Source organism: Lactuca sativa, chromosome 8, assembly GCF_002870075.4.
Source record: "Lactuca sativa cultivar Salinas chromosome 8, Lsat_Salinas_v11, whole genome shotgun sequence".
NCBI lineage: Eukaryota > Viridiplantae > Streptophyta > Magnoliopsida > Asterales > Asteraceae > Lactuca > Lactuca sativa.
Genome location: NC_056630.2, coordinates 33,953,895 through 33,974,533, shown reverse-complemented (window position 1 = coordinate 33,974,533; position 20,639 = coordinate 33,953,895). Strand labels below are relative to the sequence as shown.

The 20,639-nt window shown below is 35.1% G+C and overlaps 2 protein-coding genes across 3 annotated transcripts; both read right to left on the bottom strand.

Annotated features, from left to right (window-relative positions):
* Window positions 1–6,491: 6,491 nt before the first annotated feature.
* On the bottom strand, window positions 6,492–9,126 carry LOC111892926 (UDP-rhamnose/UDP-galactose transporter 2). Its single transcript, XM_023889000.3, has 5 exons — window positions 8,568–9,126; window positions 7,698–7,882; window positions 7,405–7,605; window positions 7,154–7,321; window positions 6,492–7,063 (listed from the first exon to the last, which is right to left on the bottom strand). The coding sequence occupies exons 1-5, from the start codon at window positions 8,695–8,697 to the stop codon at window positions 6,719–6,721; spliced, it is 1,029 nt and encodes a 342-aa protein (XP_023744768.1). The 5' UTR covers window positions 8,698–9,126; the 3' UTR covers window positions 6,492–6,718.
* Window positions 9,127–13,195: 4,069 nt separating this feature from the next.
* LOC111892922 (chaperone protein dnaJ 10) lies at window positions 13,196–16,399 on the bottom strand. 2 transcript variants are annotated; one of them, XM_023888996.3, is made up of 10 exons: window positions 16,090–16,399; window positions 15,882–16,023; window positions 15,348–15,407; window positions 15,159–15,241; window positions 14,839–14,998; window positions 14,551–14,680; window positions 14,218–14,376; window positions 13,952–14,130; window positions 13,639–13,866; window positions 13,196–13,547 (listed from the first exon to the last, which is right to left on the bottom strand). In XM_023888996.3, exons 2-10 carry the CDS (start codon window positions 15,966–15,968, stop codon window positions 13,455–13,457), a joined length of 1,179 nt encoding a protein of 392 aa, XP_023744764.1. In that variant the 5' UTR covers window positions 15,969–16,023; window positions 16,090–16,399; the 3' UTR covers window positions 13,196–13,454. The 2 variants fall into 2 exon arrangements, with proteins under 2 accessions (XP_023744764.1, XP_023744763.1); XM_023888995.3 differs by having other exon boundaries at window positions 15,882–16,399.
* Window positions 16,400–20,639: the final 4,240 nt, after the last annotated feature.

The window sequence follows — 20,639 nt, the reverse complement described above, 5'->3', positions numbered from 1 at the left end:
AGTCTGTTCTTGGATTCGGCAAGTCTTGTCGAAGAGTCCCAATATTTTCTGGTTGAGTCGAGAATCGGCGAGTCAAGGGATGACTCGGTGAGTTGTGGGCGAGTGGACTCAGAGTTGTTGGACTCGACGAGTCTCGGGGTGACTCGGCGAGTTAGGTCGTGGATTGAGGGAAGTTCTGAGTATGGGGACTCGGCGAGTCATCGGGTTGACTCGGCAAGTAGAGTCAGTCAGGGGTTGACTTTGACCTTGTCCAAAGGTTGACCAGTTGTCTTCCAGGGGTATTTTGGTAATTAATGGTATTTATTGAGTTGAGTATTTTGGTGTTCAGTGGAGGAGTTCGTGTCGGAGTTTGGAGCAGCGGGATCTTATCCTTTCAGCCGACAGATTCGAGGTGAGTTATCCTCACTATATCAACAGAGTCTAAGGCACCAAGGCCGGCCCTTATCGGATTGATATCCGGGTAGTTGTTGTTATGTTATTGCTTTGATATGTTTGCATCCTGAGAGCTAGGATGGTATACGTTAGAGACCTGATTGAGATCGGTATCTTGAGAGATAGGGAGATGCTATGCTAGTGACCTGATAGATCGGTATCCTGGTTAGGATGATGTTATGTTATGTGATCTGTTTGATATGTTTGTTGACTGTGAATTGCTATATGATTGTATGTATATGTGCACATGGTTGTTTGGACTGGAGTTGGGTTGAGGCGGGTCCTGCTTTGTGTTGTAGGCCAAGATACCCAGGGCGGACCGGTTGTTCCGAAGGCCCAACGAGCGGTCCGGATAGGCTGTAGGCCCCAAGAGGGCGGACCAGACGTGCCGAGGCTCGGAGAGTGGACCAGGCCGACTGAAGGCCCGGTGTGGGCGGACCAGTCATACTGTAGACTCAGAGAGTGGACCAGGTGGATTGAAGGCCCGGCGCGGGCGGACCAATCACACTGCAGACTCGATGTATGTGGTTAGATTCGGAGAGTGGACCAGGTGGATTGAAGGCCCCGTGCGGGCGGACCAATCACACTGTAGATTCGAGGTTTATGGCTAGACTCATAGAGTGGACCAGGTGGACTGTAGGCCGGTGCGGCGGACCAGTCACACAGTAGACCCGAAGTGCATGGTTGTTCTGTGATCGGATATGTTATGGCATGTTATGCGTGTATGGTATAAGTGGTTGGTATTTTGGGGGATATCTCACTAAGCTTTCGGGCTTACAGTTGTGGTTTTATGTTTTTTCAGGTTCTTCAGGAGACCATGGCAAGGCGAAGGCGTGATCGTACCGCTCCTCATGATTTTGTAGTAATGTGATTCTGGGAATACGCTAAATGTTTTGTATTGAAAACCTTTTTGTAATGATTTAATGGAATCGAGTTGTTTTGGAAAAATTTAAAATTGGTTGTATTTTTCGGTCGTTACAAGAACATTGGCCAAATACATAATATACACTAATACGCCCCTGCAGTTTAAGCGGGAGCATGAGAGCAAACCCTCAAATTAGACTGAAAATCCGTGATAAGTGAGATCGAGAGGCCCTTTGTGAAGATGTTTGTGTACTGATGACCGGAAGGGACATGTAGGACACAAACTTGTCCAGTGGAGACTTTATCTGTGACATCCCCATTTTCACGACCAGAAAAGACCAATTTTTGTTTATGCTTTATAAAAATCAGAGTACTTCTTTTCATAAAAATGTTGCGGAATTTGTTCCCAGAAAAATACGATAAATACGTTATCAAAACATTTTCGAAGAAACGTATTTTATTCATTTTAAAACGTTTGGGATGTCATCGTCAATACAGGAACATAAGCATAAACAGAACTTACATTTATTTACACTAGTGATCTACATCTCTTTAATCTCTCGGTGTAATGTCACTTCATATCGACACATGTGATATAAATAAACTGAGTGGGTCAGGTTGGGAAACCTGGTGAGTACATAGGGTTTTCAACCCACAATAATATAATTATTATGTTCAATCATCAAACAATTAACCCAATTACCCATCCCCATTATCTTCTTTATTCCTAAGTTCCCTCCCTAAGGATTTATCCTAAGGGTCGTCTCCTACATCATATTTTACCTCTCATCTTCTTACATCGCATCTCCTTATATGTTTGTTCCTAAGGATCATTGCCTACATCGCCTAGACAGTATTGATTTAGGGATTACTCCCTCAATACATGTCCACCAAGGGTTAGGGTATCATCGCATGAATACGTAGTTACAATATCACTTGAACTCGTAATTCATAGTAAGGGGGTTAGAGTATCGTCGCATGAATACGTAGTTACAACATCGTCTGAACTCGTAATTCATCACCTACAGGTTATGAGCCTGCTGGTGTTTCCACGAGGTTGTCTATAATAGTCTGTGGTCGCCATCTATACTCTGGTAGATGACTACATCTCCAAATTGCCAGACAAGGTTGTAGTATCCTACATCACCGATTCATCATCACCTATCTATCCTCACCTAATTATCATCACCTTCCTATCATCACCTATCTCTCATTATTTTATTTCATCACACACCAACTATTTCATCTACACATGTTTTATCCCAACATATTAGTAGATATAAATATACAGTTTAAATCATTTAAAACATGTATAAAATCATTCACCCAGCATAGACAACAAGTATTCAGATAATATGCACACATAGCACGTAATTTATGTAAAATACTTCATATCTATGTGTAAGATGAAAGGGACCATGCACTCACTTGATAAGGTGGTGAGTCGGCACTCGGATAGCACTTCGTTACTCTTAAAACAATTATCCCTTGACGAAACCTAGTATCATTACCACTAGAGTTTAGTCTAACGCTTGACGAGAATAATTTAATAGTCTAGCTATTATAAATATTATATAAGCGTTAAACAATACTTATATAACCCATAATAATAGCTCAAATACTCCTTATAAGGTCCTAATAACAATACTATATTGAAACATAAGCTATACTAAAGATAGGATAGGTACAGCTCACTTACAGCGGGTTTTCTCGAAAACCGGGCTTCGTTGGAGCAGTGTTCCCGAGCCGAAAGGCTCTTTTCTCGGGACTCCGGGAGCCTCGGGGCTTCCTTTGGGTGCTAGGGGGTTTACCTAGACTTTAGGGGGCTTAAGGGGAGCTATAGAGAGAGTTTAGAGAGAGAAAGTGGAAGAGGAAAGGTGTGAGAATGAATGGAACCCGGCACATCTATTTATAGTGTGAAATCCTAATAGACTCGCCGAGTAGGAGGACCTAATCGCCGAGATGGGGCATGTGGCAGCCTTCTGGTTGTGCCACGTGTCCAATTCTGGTGGTGCCACGTCACCCCCTATCGCGTATCAGCCTTCAATCTTAGAAAAATCATAACTCTCGCATACGAGCTCCGTTTTCGACGTTCTTTTTTTCCACGTGTAGTTAAAATCCAGATCTACAACTTTTATTTAGACTCCGTCGGCTAATTCTGGACCGATCTTAAATTTAACAGTAGGAGGCGTTTAGACTGTTAAATGACCGCGAAGAATTCGTAACTCCCTCATACAGACTCCGTTTTCGTCTATCTTTTTACCGTTGAGTTCCTATTAATGAGATCTTCAACTCTCATTTAGGTCGCATAAGCCAAAAACCACTCGAACTAAAATTTGAGTTTCGGGCCGTGCACTGCTAAGCCGAATCTTAGAAAAATCATAACTTCCTCATACGAAGTCAGATTTGGGCGTTCTTTTATTGTATGTTCTCGGTTTAACATATACTACAACTTTCGTTTAGATTTCTAAGGCTAAAAGTCGCTCTATCATAAATTTACTATTTACGCTTCCCGGTGTCGTGCCAGTTTTGCCATAAAACTTCGACGGGCCATAACTTCTTCGTTATAACTCGGATTTCGGTGTTCTTTATATGTACGGAAACCTTGTGACATATTCTAGAACTTGGTTAAGATTATTTATTCTAAATAATCTTTTTTTGAAAAGTCGTTTTCGACCCCTATTGCCTCTAAATTGACTAGCCCGGATCTGCGGGCGTTACATTATCCCGTACAAAATGTATATCAATGTCAATGTGCTTAGTTCGTTTGTGTTGGACAGGATTAGGCGATAAGTAGATCGTGCTGACGTTATCGCAATAGACAATGGTAGCTTGGTCAGCGAGTAGTGAAGTTCGCGAAGAAGGTTGCGTAGCCAACATGTTTCAGCTACGACATTAGCTACACCCCTGTATTCCGCTTCAACGCTTGAGCGAGAGACAATAGCTTGGCGTTTTGAAGACCATGAAATCAAGTTGTTGCCGAGATAAATGTAATATCCACTAGTGAAGCGACGAGAAGCCAGACATCCCCCCCCCCCAATTTGCATCGGTGTAAGCAGTAAGGCTCGTAGTGGAAAACAGGCGAATATAAAGATCATGATCTAGAGCACCCTGAATATACCGTAGAATGCACATAGAATGCACTTGAGCGCATGAAAGTGTGTATCGTGAGGGTCGTGCATATAGAGACAAATCTACTGAACAACAAATACAAATACAATATCTGGACAAGTGAAAGTCAAGTACTAGAGCCCACCAGCAAGGCTACAGTAGAGTATTAGGTCCTGAATGGGAGTACCGGTATGATCCAACTTAAACGGGTTTGGTCACCATGTTAAGGAGAGATTAAGTTAGGGTTCTATAGATCGACATAGTGACAAGAGAGTCAAGGGCGGACCATTCTTCATCTTTGTCTCCTTTTAGCTTTGATGTCCAATTGAGATGACCATACACACCAAACCCAATACATTGGGTTTTGAAGAACTTTCTCCACGAATCATAATTAAGTTGATTCAAGTCATGAATGAGTGGAACAAAGGCTTTGATGTTGGTAATTGTTAGAAAATGGGATAATAATAGCCTTGGAAATTCTGAGAATTGTGATTTCATTATCAAATCAAAGTATTGGGTGGTACTCCCTAATCTTTGATTGGATAAGACTCAAAAGAGAAAAGAACAGAGAATGAGATATGAATTTCGTGAGTACCAGAAAAAAATGACCAAAATTGGTTAAATACCTCATTTGTCTGAAAACTGTCAAAACTGTCATAAAACAGTTTGACAACAGTCAAAAAACTGTCATAAATCTGAGTTTTCTATAAGGATTAATACCAAGCCAGGGGCTCTGCCCCTTGGACCCCGCTCCCAGGGGCGCTGCCCTCGGACCCCCGTTTGTTCAAGGGTTTCGCTCCTAAATGACAGTCTACTTTTAATCTTGAATAAATTTAAACAAGTGTACACTCCACACCTTCATTACTTGTTTGATATTTATCAAGATCACTTTTAGTCACAAAAAGTAATCCCATTACATTTAAATCACATCAGTGAAACAAATCACCAACAGTAATCGCGTATGGCTTCATGTTTCTACCATTAGGGTTAGATGATTCACCAGTCATGATGGGGAAGATGAGTGATCGGCGACAGCTGAAGATCGAGAGGGGGGAAGCAACGGCAAAACTAGGTCGACACAGTGGGTGTCGAGATATTGGGAAAAAATCAATAGGAGTCGTTTACAGCTCTAATACCATATTGGAGTTATAATATTTTCTCGTAAATCATAATTTCATTCCATAAAAATATATATAGATATTACATGCTTAAAGGGACGTAACCTAAGGGGCTTACAACAAATACAATACATGGGCTAGATATATAATATAATATACACTAATAGTGAAATGTGAATATGTTAGGCCCTGTTCTCCTAAGAAGCCAAAAAGAAAATAAATATTATGCTTCTATCTATTCTAACTTATAATGCCACGTCCTTAATTTGATTAGGAACGAACATGCATCGTGTTTGTAAAAGATCTAACGTTCGCCACATGGTTGCACGCTTACTTGTTTAGATGGGCCACTTGTTGAATAAAAAATAGGGACCATTGTTCCTATATATATGATGATTGATCATATACAGACTATTATACAGAGTGCATCGTAGTTCTAAATGTTGGGCATCGTGTTTGTAAAGGAATAACGTGGACCATGTGATTGGCCACTCATATATGAACATTGGTACTTCTTAATAATTGTAAGAAAATGAAATCTTTGGAACAATTATTGTGTTTCTTCGTTTTTATAAATAACAATTTTTACTTTATCTTGTATGGTTAAATTGAAAAGTGGTCCCATTTTAGTAAATTATGTCTTTTTTTTTCAGTTTTCAGTAAGATTATTGAAAAAACAAAAAGTTACCAGCTATAAACCAAGACCCAAAAAAAACAATGTGATCAAACCGATTTTCTAAAAAATCATAAAAAGCAACATAAATTTATAAAATATGAATAATATTGCAAAAAATTAAGTTTTTTATGTGATAAGTTGCCTCAATTTGACATTTTTGTTATTATCTTTTTCTGCAAACTATCTGAATTCTGAAATTATGCTTATAAAATATATATATTTTCAATCTATTTGAAGAATCTTTCACATTATCAAGTAGTAGATGAAAGCAAAAACACCCAATTCAGCAATTCAGCATCAACCAATTAATCATAAATAAATCTAATGAATTGACATAAAAAGTTTCTATAACAGAGCATCTGGCAATGAGCTTTTGAGCTACATAAGAACACTATATAAATTCCAATTCCTCATCTAATCTTCAAATGCATAAAGACAAACAATTGAAAGAACAACCAAAATATGATTGATGATCATCATCTCTAAAAAAACACAAATCTCAAATCTTTTTTTTTTACTATTTTGATTCACCAGCCTCATAATCTTTCTCCAATCCATCCTTCAATAAATTTAACTCCTCCTCAGTCAAACTATGCTTAGGATGTGGTGGGCCACCCTTTGTAGCCGCCTTTTCAACCTCAACAGCCCAACTATATATCACCATGCCAGCAACAGCCACCAACATTCCAAGAATGTTCTTGAAAGTCAACTCTGAGTCAAACAACAGCCACCCTAATGTCAACACACATACCGTTTTCATATGACCCAAAACCTGAAATGAAACTGCAGAAAATCTCCCAATGCAAAGGTACTGGCTTATGTTGCAGAAAACAGCCAATGAGCATGAAATCAGAATGAAAATCTGTCATCAATCAGATTAAATTAGACATATAATAATAATAATAATACTTCACCAAAAAAATAAAATACAAAAAGAAACAAAATTGCTTACAATTGCACCAGACGATATGGTCTTCATGTAGTCTGAAATAAGTCTTCCACTTAGATAATAGTCAATGAAAGGACCAAATACAAGAAGTGATAGAGCTTGAATGGGAGCTGTTTTACTCAACAATTCAAAAGCTCCAACTGAGTACTTCTTCTGCAATGATCCTATAGACTGCATCATATTTATATTTAAAAAAAATCAATCATGGTTATAAATCAAATGTTTAAAAGATGATTAGAATTTAGAACACTCACAATCTGTTGCAATGAAGTTGCAAGAACTGCAACACAGGCGCATATAAAACCTTTGGCATTGACTTTGACATCAGTCACAGTGCAAACACCAACACCAATCACCACAACCACAACAGCAACTTTCACTTCCTTTGAGTAACGTTTACTGTGAAGAATCCATTCCATTACACAAACCACTGGGATCATGCTAAGTTTGGAAATCTAGAAAAAGAAAAAGAGTTATGCATTTGTGGGATTATGAAAGAAGAATCAAGATTGTTTTGAATGATGGTAGTGATTTAAGAACTTCATACTTGGTAGAATCCAACTGAATTCAGCATGAGACTGAGGTTCATCCCTGTGATTGACATGTTTGCAACAATTGAAAACCAGAGAAGCTCCCATAAAGGAACATGCTTTGATGCAGTGTATCCTGTTGAATTTGACACGAATCCAACTAGTGCAGTTACAGCAAAGTGGAATCCTGTTAATGTTGTGGCTGCAGAAAGCAAAAATGAAAAGAAGATAATTAGTATAAACAGTATCATAGGAAATTAGAGATGGAATGGGTTGAAGGAATGGAATGAGTCTGCCATTAGGTAATAATAGGGCAAATTATGATGGTGGTGTATCATAAAGGCAGAAGAACAAGAGTAACAACTACAAAATTTAAGATCTGAAAACTGAGAGTAGGGTAGTGAATGGAAATTTTCAAACGGTTTAATTGATCTATAGAACGGAGATAAGTTTAAGCAAATTCTTGCATAATTGATGCAATGCAGACATTCTAAACACTTCAATTGGATATCGTTGTACTTTCAAGACCTAACCCTATAACAGGATTGCGTTCTGTAAAAGACAATCATATAGCGTGGAAGAACAGTTAACCTAACAAAGTAAAACTAAGTTTAGGATTTAGGATCGTGTAAATTGATGCTTGGATGCAGCAGCAAATCACGGACGAATAGAGAATTCTCCACGGATCAATAAGATCACAGGAAACATATTGCATATATATACTATATAGATATAGATATTCAATTATACCAAACGATCCATGCACACCCCTCTCCCAAGTCAGAAAACGATAACAGGAAGCAGATCTAAACAAACACCCAATTCAATTAAGGTACAGAGAATGAATTATGGATTGGATCTGGGGAATAGAGGAACAAGTGACTGACCGAAGGTGAAAGAATAGCCATTGGCGGACATGAGTTGCTTGTTCGCCATAATGATTCCCACAGAACTTATAACATTCATAGCCCATGCGCCCATATCCGAAACGGGGGAAGCTTTCTTCTCGCTCTCCATTTTCCCTCTTCTTACTGACTCGATCTCGCAAACGGGTATCAAGCAAATCTAAAGAAGGAGGGATAGAAGAAGAGGGAAGCAAGCAAAGAGAGAGAGAGACGTGAAAAGATTTTGAAACCCACCGACGGCAATTTCAATAAAGGTCCACACTCCAAATGGGGTGTGAATTGAATTGTGAATTGTGAATTGTGAATAGTGAGCTGAGTAATGAGTAATGAGTTGAACAAGACCAGACCCACGACGATGACAGCAAGAAGAAATCAAGATTCCAAGGAATAACAGGATATCAAGCGATGATGCTGATGAATGATATATGCGGTGATCTAGTCTCTCAATCGATCGCAGATGGAGACAAGATCCATTTGGGGGAAAAAGAAATGGAAAATAGCTTGGAATGAGCTGCTGCCTAATGGACTCTGGTCTATCTAACATCTATGTATCTTTTTTCTTTTCACCTTTACTAATTTAGACTCATTGTTTACTCATCTTATTCACCCTTTTTGTGGCCACCAACCATGATTCATTATTGGTCCTTTTTTTTTTTTAACCTTTGATGTTACTATTTTAGTTTTATATATAAAATAAGGTAGATGCTTCTTTTTAAAAAACTGAAATGAATTATATAAGATCACGTGTAACATTCACCTAGTAGTCAATAAATAGTTTGTTAGTTTTTATTTATAGTAAGGAGTTACTTAAAGTAATAATTAAAGTGATTTTTTCATTCATAAAGTTTACATTATGATGATAAATCATGTGCTAATTTATCAATTTAAGTTGCATAATGTTGAATTGTAAATTTAAATGTCCTTTTTAATTTGTAGTTTGCAATTATTTTAAAGTAATAGTTAAAGTGACGTTTTCATCATCATCGTATAGTATTATAGCTCATGTTATAATGATTAAAAACTAATGTACATATAAAAGTGCATATGAGTTATAATCAAGTGAAAATATTGATGCTTTCTTCATTTTTTTTGGCAACAACAATTTTACAAAAGCAATAACATTGTTCACTTACGGATTTTACATATTGAGGGATGTTTGGATCACCATTGATACATTGTATAAATTCTATTGATTGCTTTTCATGTGATTTAGGGTCGCCAGTTGTCACGTGTTGAAAGAAAAATAAATAAGAAGCTTTGTAAAAGGGAGAAAACCTATGTGAAAAACATTCCAGCCCATGATAGTCACGATCCTTGTGATACAAGGGATTACAATCAATAAAGGGTGAAGGTAGATGGGTAGTGGGGACTTGAGGTTATAAAGGGAGTGTTGAGAGGTGGGGGTGGAGTTGCTAACATGAAGAATTAAAAAGGTTGCTAGCTATTTTCATAATACTAATAATAATAATTCATAATACTAATAATACTAATAATAATAATAACAGCAACTAACTAACTAACTAAAGATAAATTTTATTAAGATATTGTGTCGTGCACGTGACATATGATGCGGTTGTAACTATGTCGGGTTAACAATATCAGGTGTCTAGGTTATATATTGTCTGGATCAATTAAAAAAATATAAATTTAATGTTAAAACTGATTTAACCGAATTATATGTTTTAAAGAAAAAAAAGTGATATGGTGAGTGTTGGTGAGACACTTGTATATCTATATAGTAAAAAAAATCCAATAAATGATAATTTTATTGATCTCATGGTATTTTTTCTCGAATGATTGCTCAAAATACTATTGAAAGTGCTTGCTACCTTAAGCAACTATAAATGCGCTAACCAAATGTTGGTTGTTGAAGTTAATACTAACAATTTATTGGCACATGAAGTAAATTATTATTCAAAATATAGTATGATACTCAAACCCAAAATATTCCAATAATATAAAATTTGTCTAGAAATAGCCAAATACGTTAAGTGATAGATGATTTTCAAGCAAAATATAGCATGACAGTGAAGCACAATAGATATTTACGATGTCAAATTTGTCTAACCATCATCATCCATGGTTTTTTTTAGCTTAAGACAAAAAATGGTATACTAGTGTTAGTTTGGTTAATGGTATCTCAGGAAAGATGAAACATTTAGGTGTTGTTTGTTTTTTTTTAAGCAAAAATTCATTAAGTCTGCGGACCATTTCTGCAACCATCTGCAGTAAAAGAGGTAGATCAAACGGCTGCAGACTGTAATAAGAGCATGTTTGTTTTTTAACATCTACGTGTTGATGTAGATATTAAAAAAAATTAAAATAAACTGATTTCATATACCAAAAATAATTTTTTAATACCGAAATTTTAATAATATATTATATTGCAGTAATATTTTATGATATTTCAGCAAGAAATTATCATTATTGAATATAAAAAATGAAAAAAAATAATTCAGCAAGAATAAACAAAAAAATCGAAAAAAAAAGGTAAAACAAGAATTTAGCAAGATTTCAGCAACATATAATCAATATCCATCAAGATTTCAAAAAAAAAAGTTGGAAAAGGCTGTTGCCCCTAACAGAACACGCACAAATGTTTTTTATTTTGAAGACTTCTAAAAAACAAACAATTACGAAATGAAAAATGTCGTGCGTGTGCTGCGCCGTGCAACAATAAAAAGTTTAAAGATGTTTTTTACAAAAAAAAAAATAAATAAAAATAAAAAAAAATAAAAAAAATAAACAGCACTTTAGTGTGTCTACGAGTCATGGATTTTAAAAGAAATCCAAGGAAATGGAATATAAATTCCATTAAAAATTGTTGACAAATTCATATATATATATATATATATATATATATATATATATATATATATATATATATATATATATATATATATATATATATATATATATATATATATTAAAAAAATCATTAAATTTTATATTATGATGAATTGGTCATTCTTTTGGCTATCGATAAAAAATTTTAATTCAATTTTTTATGTTAATTAAAAAGACAAAAATACATATTTAACTTTTCAACTTTTTAAATATGCATCTAGTTCCTAACTAAAAACACTAGACCTTAAAGCAATATGTTTATTAGTTGTTGTTATCAAGGGTAATTATATCTTTTCAATTTGTAAACTTAGTTTTTACTATAATATTGAATGCATTCAATAAAAAATCATAAGGTCTAAAAGTTTAATAAATGAAATTTTTTTTAATTTAATTTAAAGTTTATTATTTTTTTTTTTGAAGTGCAAATCTATTTTATTTCTAAACTACTCCAAATTCTACTTATGTCTCTAATGAGACTTGTATCCTCAACCTCTAGGCTTGAGGGCAACACCCGGTACCGTTGGGCTAAAAACTCTTTGATAAAAATTTATCATTTTTATTAAACATAATAATAAGTTATAAAAATCAATAAAATGGTATTTTGATTATATTATATAATTTACTTTTCAATTTCTTTGACAAATCTTCAAACCAAACAGAAAACAAATTTCATTATGTATCAACCAAACACGTAACAAAATTTAATTCATTAAGATTTCAACTCCTTTAGGTTTCAAAGATTTTATTTCTTCTAAAACATTATGTAAAATTTGAATTAGATTTCAACTCCTTCATGCTTTAGTTATTTTAACACATCCTATTTCTTTCAAAAACATTATCTTATACTTAGATTCATCATAATTACTTGATTACTATAATTTCAAATTGCACATAATAATTTATATTTAGGTAAAATAGTTTTGATTTGATTATCTATATTACATAATCAGTTTTGTATTAATTGCAACAAAACTGATATTATCCGAGAGAAACAAAAACTACAACATAACCCCTCTTACCCAAAATTAAACATCGTTGACAATAAACTAATATATTGATATTTCTATCATGAAAAGAAAAATGGAATTATAGATGACAAAACTTTTTTAAAAAATAATCTATTGTATAAAATATGTTAAAATCATTATTATTACTATTAAGACAACAACTTTTTATACTTTAAATAAAAAAATTCCAACAATACATAAAAAATTTGTTGTTGTATCTAGTAATTTATTAAATGTTTAATGTCACTGTTGGGTAATGAATTTTCAATTTTCATGAATTAGTTTAAATAGTCCCTATGTATTTTTCTTATTTTCTAAGATTATAAAGTACATATTGGCCTACTTAAATGGTTTCTTGTTACAAGATTTAACCGGTCGTAGAAGGAATCTAATTAAATTCATTAACACCATGTAGCCCATGCTACCAATTGGACTGCCACATCTTCTAAGTTACCATGCTACCCCCGTGACATTTTTGAAAGTGGCATTTTAACCCTTATAAAATGCACTTTGTGACCCTAGAACGCAAGAAAACACCTAAGGGGTCATTTAACCAAGATCTACCAAACACTCAAACACTACACATGATATCTCAATGTTAACTTCCAAATCTATCGGATAAAACACCTAGAGTCTATTTGAAACATAAAAAAAAACAACTTTGTTAGTAATGATTTCTTAAAGTTCAACAACCAGATAAAACAAAATATGTAACTATATATTGTGATTTACCTTTTTATAACCCTAACAGAAAAATTCAAACAAGAGGCAATAGTGAATAGTATATATAACACCATGCTGATGTCAGCAAACCCTAACCAAACATAAGGCATAAGGCATAAGCACATCTCTCTAACACAAATACATTATATGTGCTTTTAAAAACCAATCCAAACTTCACATCACATGAATATTCACTCAACAAATACAAACAAATTCAACTCCAATACCACAATGATACATACAACACATACCATCATTCCATTCCATTCCATTAATCCATTCCATTCCATCTTCACTGAAACCTCTGAGCTCCAGGTGGCGCAGTCGGCATCGGAAAGTGAAAATTCTCAACACCCACAAACGGTGGAGCTTCCACATATGGACTCTGCGATTTCCAAACATTATAACAATCTACTATTCTCCATTATAACTAAGTTTAAAACAATGTAGTGTGCTTATAACTAATTTATTGTTACCTGAGGTGCCATGGTGGTTTGACTTTGAGAGCTTTGACCAAATTCTGCACCTCTTGAAACATTATCCCCATCAACTCCATTAATATTATGCATTCCACTTCCACCATGTAACATTTCACCTTCACTTCCATTTCCTGTTTTTACCTTTTGAAAGATTCTTCCAAGTGTCCTTAATCCTTTAGCTCTTGCACGCAGCTCCTCTTTCTTCACACTATTATCTTGAAGAACCTGAAAACATCACAAAATGTAAGTAGTATAAAAACTATAAAGATGTTGGATTATAGAAGAAAAAAGGGTAAAAAGGTAAAACAACCATCTGACAGACGCGTGAAAGTGTGGCTTCGATATCTGCTACATTGAGTTTCCAAAGAGAATCAATCATTAGTTTCTTGTGTGACTGCATGTATTCTTCAAGTTCTTCCTCTGAGTACTTTCCCTCTGCACTCAGCTGTTTTTTCATGTCCTCTTGGAGTTGAATTAAAGCAAGTGCACCTAGATCCAGGGGCAAAAAAGTAAACTTTTTTAAAACCCATAAAAAGATTTGGATCATATCAGAAAGGTAGATTGATAGTTTGATACCTGTTGCTGCTGTAACTTGAGATTTGATGAAATGACCTTTGTTTCTAAACCATTCAGCTATGAATGGAACACCTAAGTAGATTGCCTTTTTACCGAGTTCCTTGGCTGCTTGTCTTGCATAAATGTAACCAATTGTGTTCAACATGTCAACGCCATAAGCTGCAAAAGGGTAAAAGTGTTCAAACATGTTTTTAAGTAAGATATAGAATTATAGATATCAATGCCTACAGCCTAACATCTAATACAACTTTTAACATATATACAAAAAAGATTTATCATGACAAAACTATGCACTGAAGATTTTAAAAGAAAGAAAAAAAAAATGTACATCACCTGCATTAGATAGCTTTAATACTTCAGCTTCAGCATTACGAACAAATTCATCTTTGTTTCCTTGCACATAAGGGATGAGACGATCTTTAAGTGTTTGGATTAACTTCTCTTCTCTTTCCTTTTGAACAATCTGTGATGAAAACAATTGAACTGATTCAAATCTACATAACCACTTAGAAACTTAATAAATTGAATTAGTTAGTGGCTTAGTGATTGTGTATTGCAATGCAAGATAATAAGAAGTGAAGTTAATTGAGGTATGTGTTACAACATATTATTATTACATACCCTCATCTTCTCTTGCAACTTCTTAGCATCAAACTGTTCCCCTTCTGTGAAAATATCCAAAGAAGCCATTGATGCCATGGCAAGCTGTCCAATGTATTCTTCAAATAGCTCGCTCCCAAAAAGCATTGCAAAGATGGCAGCAGGATCAATGATTGCATCACTGTAATGAATCGAGAGAGCATAGATTTAAATTTCAGCAGAAATCAACTATATAAACATCAAGAAGACACATATGAGTTTGTGCATGTTCACTATTCAGAATACCATAATCTCTACACAATATTACTCCAATATCTATAGTAAAAAACCACAAAACTGACGTTGAGATTCCTGATTTCCCATAAGCATCATAAGCCTGTCTTTGCTCTGGATTACTCAGTACTTGGTATGCTTCTCCTAACACCTGTAATAGAACATAAAAGTTTTAACTGAAAGCAGTAAAGTGAAGAAAAAAATCTGAAAAAAAAAACTATATAAACATCTTAATAAGATGTGGATGAAAGCGTTGCCTGAAAATTTTGTGCTGCAAGAGGATCATTTGGATTTTTATCTGGATGGACCTGTCGTGCCTGCAATCATACAAGTGTTAAAAATATCATAAATTAGAGCCTTCATGGCATGGGGATAAGTGTTTGCTCATAAAGAATCAAATGCATGTTCCAGATAATATCTTTACAAAGAAAATCTGCTACATTTTTGGAGTTCGAATATAATCCCTAATCCGAATTGTTAAGTAGAAATTGTGGGGAAAAGGAGAAATTTGTATTGTCACAACACAGTTCCTTGGTTTCTATTTGACATTTGGGATGATTAGGGCAAAGTTACTAAAGAGAGGTAACCTATATAGACTGTGCTAATGGGAATAGATTCAATGGGGTTATAATCTATATCACCGTTGAGTACAAAATATAAAATACCTCAATTCCTAACGATTGTAATTCTTTTCCAAGGATCTTACTGGTTTACTAAAGTGTAGGTAACATAAAAAGGGCGAGATGAAGAAGATCAGAGGAAATTATAGTAATCAAAGAAGTGATGAGGACCTTGATGTAATAAGCTTTCTTAATTTCAGCCTCCGTTGCCGTGGGATTAACCCCGAGGACGTCGTAGTACTCCGTCTCCTTCACCATGGATCATATATTTCTCGGTCGGAGCTCTTGTTTGGCCTTCCGACGAATAATCGATCTGGGGTTGTTGCGAATCAATACTTTTCTACGGAAATCGCAAGGCTTAAAACTTGGAAATCCTCACCTGACTTTCTGCAAGGTCGCACAAACTTCGATCGAATCGAACAGAACAACGCAACGATTGGTCAAGGAAGTGAGAAAATGGGAACTAGACCGACTGGGATAGTCGTTGGAAATGATTCACAAATCCAATCCCTTACAAGTCATACGATTACGAGAGAGAGAGAGAGAGAGAGAGAGAGAGAGAGAGAGAGAGAGAGAGACGACGACGACGCGGCTGCGGTATACATTCGTTGGCATTGACCACCGCCAGTCAGGCCCCACGAGCAGATTGAGGTTATACTTCAACCACGGATCGATCCAAACCAACCATCGTTACCCTAGGAATAAGGCACTTTGTGATGAGCTATTTCCCACACTTGTTTTCACCTTTTTAACGAGGATGATTAAAAAGACACCCCTATATTACAATATATTACAATATAGGCATCCTAATTAATTTTTTAAATATTTTTATTTGTTGAAATTGCATTGTTTTCTGGAAAAATTGATTATAAACAATTAATTATTGGTTGATTTTTTATAAAAGTGTCAATAGGGTGTCTAAATAAAAAGACACCCCATATTACAATATGGGTATCCTAATTAATTTTTTAAATATTTTGAAATTGCATTGTTTTCTGGAAAAATTGATTATAACAATTAATTATTGGTTGATTTTTTATAAAAGTGTCAATAGGGTGTCTAAAGGGTATCTTATTAGCAACACCCTTCAATAAACCACAGGTGTTAAGATCCGATCTCGACATGATTAGTAAGGTGTTGTTTGTTTTTTTGTCTGTATATCTGTGACCATTTTTGTCTGCGTCGCACAAACCGAATGCAGACATATGTCTTCGCAGACCGTTTGTTTTTTGAAAGTGCGGAGACCTAAAAACGTCTGCGCAATATCTTCTTGACACACACATGGATCAATGTCCCGTAACGTCTTCACAAGTCCAATAAACCTAAACAAAAACAAACAAAAAAAAACATACATATTTTTTTTCGTGCCTTTTAGATTTCTTCCTTATAAGGGATTATAACTTTTTTATTTTATGTGTATTTAATTATTAATTTATATATTTGTTTATTGATTTTTTTCAATAATATTAAAAGAAAAAAATACAACATAAAAACCATGTTTCTAATTTTATGATGTCCGACCATAATTAAAAAAATGTGATATGCCTATTGTTTAAGACCAAAAAATTGAATTATATTAAAGTATTTATAAAAGCATTGCATTTCGATTCTAATATGAATTATATAAGTCACTAATAATTTTTGTATTTATAAAATCATTGCATTTCGATCTTAATATGAATTGTTATTGTAAAAGCAATTTTTTTATTGTATGACTAATTTATTTGCATGAATTTTATTTTCAGTGTTGTATGACCATTATTATTAAAATTTTGGTGTTGAAAAATCATTTTAAGTTTGTAAAATCATTTTATTTAAAATTCAGTTTATTTCAGCAGTTTGCAAACGTTAAAAAACAAACAGTCTTCTTATTGTAGACCGCAGACGTTTGTTCCACCTCTTCTGCTGTAGAGACTTGCAGATGTGGTCCGAAAACTGCATACATTTTAACTTTAGAAAAACAAACAGCACCTAAAAGAATTATATCGGATATAAGACTGCAAATGAGAGTTCGTACGATTGGATCGGAATCGAAATCAAATCCGACTTACCTTGGAATGATATATATATATATATATATATATATATATATATATATATATATATATATATATATATATATATATATATTATAAATTCTATGTAATTAAAACTAAATGTAAAATCCATAAAATTTATAAAATTATAAAACTTTTTCAAACATTCAAAAGACATTAGTTATTACTAAATGTTTTCAAAATAGTTTCATATTAAAGAATCCCAAGAATCAAAAGCATAAAATGTGAGGAGGTGCACGATCAAGCATTCGCCTTCCCGCGATCATCCGAAGTACCTGAAACAAAATCCAAAATTGTAAACCCGAAGCTTAGTGAGTTCCCCCAAAATACAAACGACATACAAACCATAATAATACCATAACAAACAGCATGCATATAGAGTATGCAGTATGACTGGACCACCCTCATCGGGCCTTCAGTCTGTCTGGCCCATTCTTAGAACCTTCAGCATGTATGGTCCGCCCTACCAGGCCTTCAGCCTGTCTGGACCATTCTTCGGGCCTTCGGCCTGAATGGTACGCCCCAGTGGGCCTTCAGTCTATCCGGGTCGCCCTGGGTATGTTGTCCTAGAGCACGAAGCAAGACCGCCTCAACCCACTCTCACATATACAATCAACACATAGATATCAAATGCTAGCTAGCATGTATAACAGTCAGACCGATCTAACAGATCATTAATCATAGCATCATTCTATATACCAGGATACCGACCTAACAGGTCACTAAACATAGCATCATCCTATATACCATGATATAGATCTAGCATACCACTAAGCATATCATCATGGGATAACCAGGATAAAAATCCAAAAAGGTCAGCATTGGTGTCTTCGACCCTGTTAGTATAGTGAGAAAAACTCACCTCACAAGTAGTGCTGAACCGATAAATCGAATCCCAACTCACAGCTCCAAACTCAACTGCCTGTAACCACCATATGACTGATTCCATTAGAATCCCAAATTACCATAATACCCTCAGAAGTCAAACTTGGTCAACCATGGTCAAAGTCAAAGTCAACAGTTCATGTTAACCCAAGTCGTCGAGTTCATCTACTGACTCGTCGAGTTCCTTCATATCTCAAAATTCTCCTTTTCTGTCATGAAGAGGAAGTAAGATGATGACAATGCGACTGGGAAAAATCCATATCAATCCATTTCTTCTATAAGATAATTAGATCCCGACCCAGACCTAAGAAATGAAATTAGATGCCGCTTTCATTCCAGTAGTATATGTGTTAGGGTGCAAAGTCATGCTTGGATGTAATGTTTAGGCTTTCCTCTTTGTATGTGTAAATGGGTTGAGTCTTTCCTATAAATAGGAAGTGAGTGAACTCGTAAAGTGGAAGAAACTTTTAATTTGACATTTGATGATCAATACATTAAAAAGTCTAATCATAAATTTGCGAATTATCCTATTTTGCAAAATTCTTCAAATATAAAGGATTCAATTGAAATGGATGATGTTGATTATGATTCGATTTTTGGTATTTCAAATCAAGCAATTGATGCAGAAAGAAATGCAACTGATAATCAAACATCAGAAAAATCGAAGTATAACAATGATTCAACTTCGAATTTGAATCTAAACCCAAATGAACAAGTTGATGATCCAGTGGAGGGGGAGCACTTGGATTCAAATACTTTTGTTGAGAGGGTGAGTCTTCGGAAAAAGGGGTGAAAGCAGAACAAACGAATCAAGAGCTAATAGCTACATCTCGAACTGTCGAAGAGGTGTCTCATGTTTTAACTTCAATGGCTGATACACCAGTTATCGAAGTCTCTCCATCAAAAGAGACAATTCCTTCGAAAACGGGGGTTTTTCGAAGAATAAAAATCAAGAGAAAATCTCAATTGGTGAAGAAAACACAGGTTACTCATCAAGGGGTCACAGTTCGGGAAATTTCGGCTCCGGTGTCTCCATCCTCTAAGAAACGAAGGGCTGAAGATATGGCGAAATTTTTAAAGAAAACCCAACGTATCGAAGAAGAGGATCAAGTTCCTGAGACTCCTGAAGATGAAATTCCTAAAGAAGTAGAGATTCTTCAGTCTACTGAAATTTCGAAGTTTGCTGATATAAAGCTCATTGAACCAACGTCTTTACCTCAGGTTACTTCCACAACTGATTCTCCAACATTCCAATCTATTATGGATCAACCTTTCACCACTATATTCTTAACACAATCAACTGATCCACCAAATCCATCATCACCTGTTGTTGAAACCATGGCTGTTGATGAGGAACTGATAACGAAGGATTTGGAGGAACATTCGAAGCTCTTTCCTTTGATAAAGCTGAAGAAGAATTCCCTGACCATATGCTGATGACGATGAAGCAGTTCAAGATATTGAATTCAAAATTGAATTCTATCTTGCAATCTCAAGGGGATGTGGGAAGTGCTGGAATCACTATCATGGAAGTTGATTCCATAATGAAGGAAATGGAAAGCAGGGTGATTTCGAAGGCATCAGGGTTAATACGTGATTCTGAAACCCGCATTCTTGAGAAGACTAATCAGAATGATAGTTCTACAGAGAATCGAATCAATTCTCTGAGATCTGATTTTCTGAAGGAGGTGAAGGATTTAAAGACAGTTATGAAGGAGCGTCATGTGCTCTTTGTACAGGAAGTTAAGAAGGTTCGAGAAGACGTTAATATGCAAATTCGTGAACTTCGTGAAGAAATAACGAAGGAGGTTCAGCATATTCAACAAGGATATGAATCAGCACATCAGAAGATCGACATTATTTGTGATGCGGTTGTTCAGTGTGTTACGATGTTCGAACAAGTCAATCCTCAGATGATCTCTCTTTCAGCCACATAAGAACAACATTTTGGAGAGTTGGTGAAACTGCTGAAAGAACTTCAAGAAAT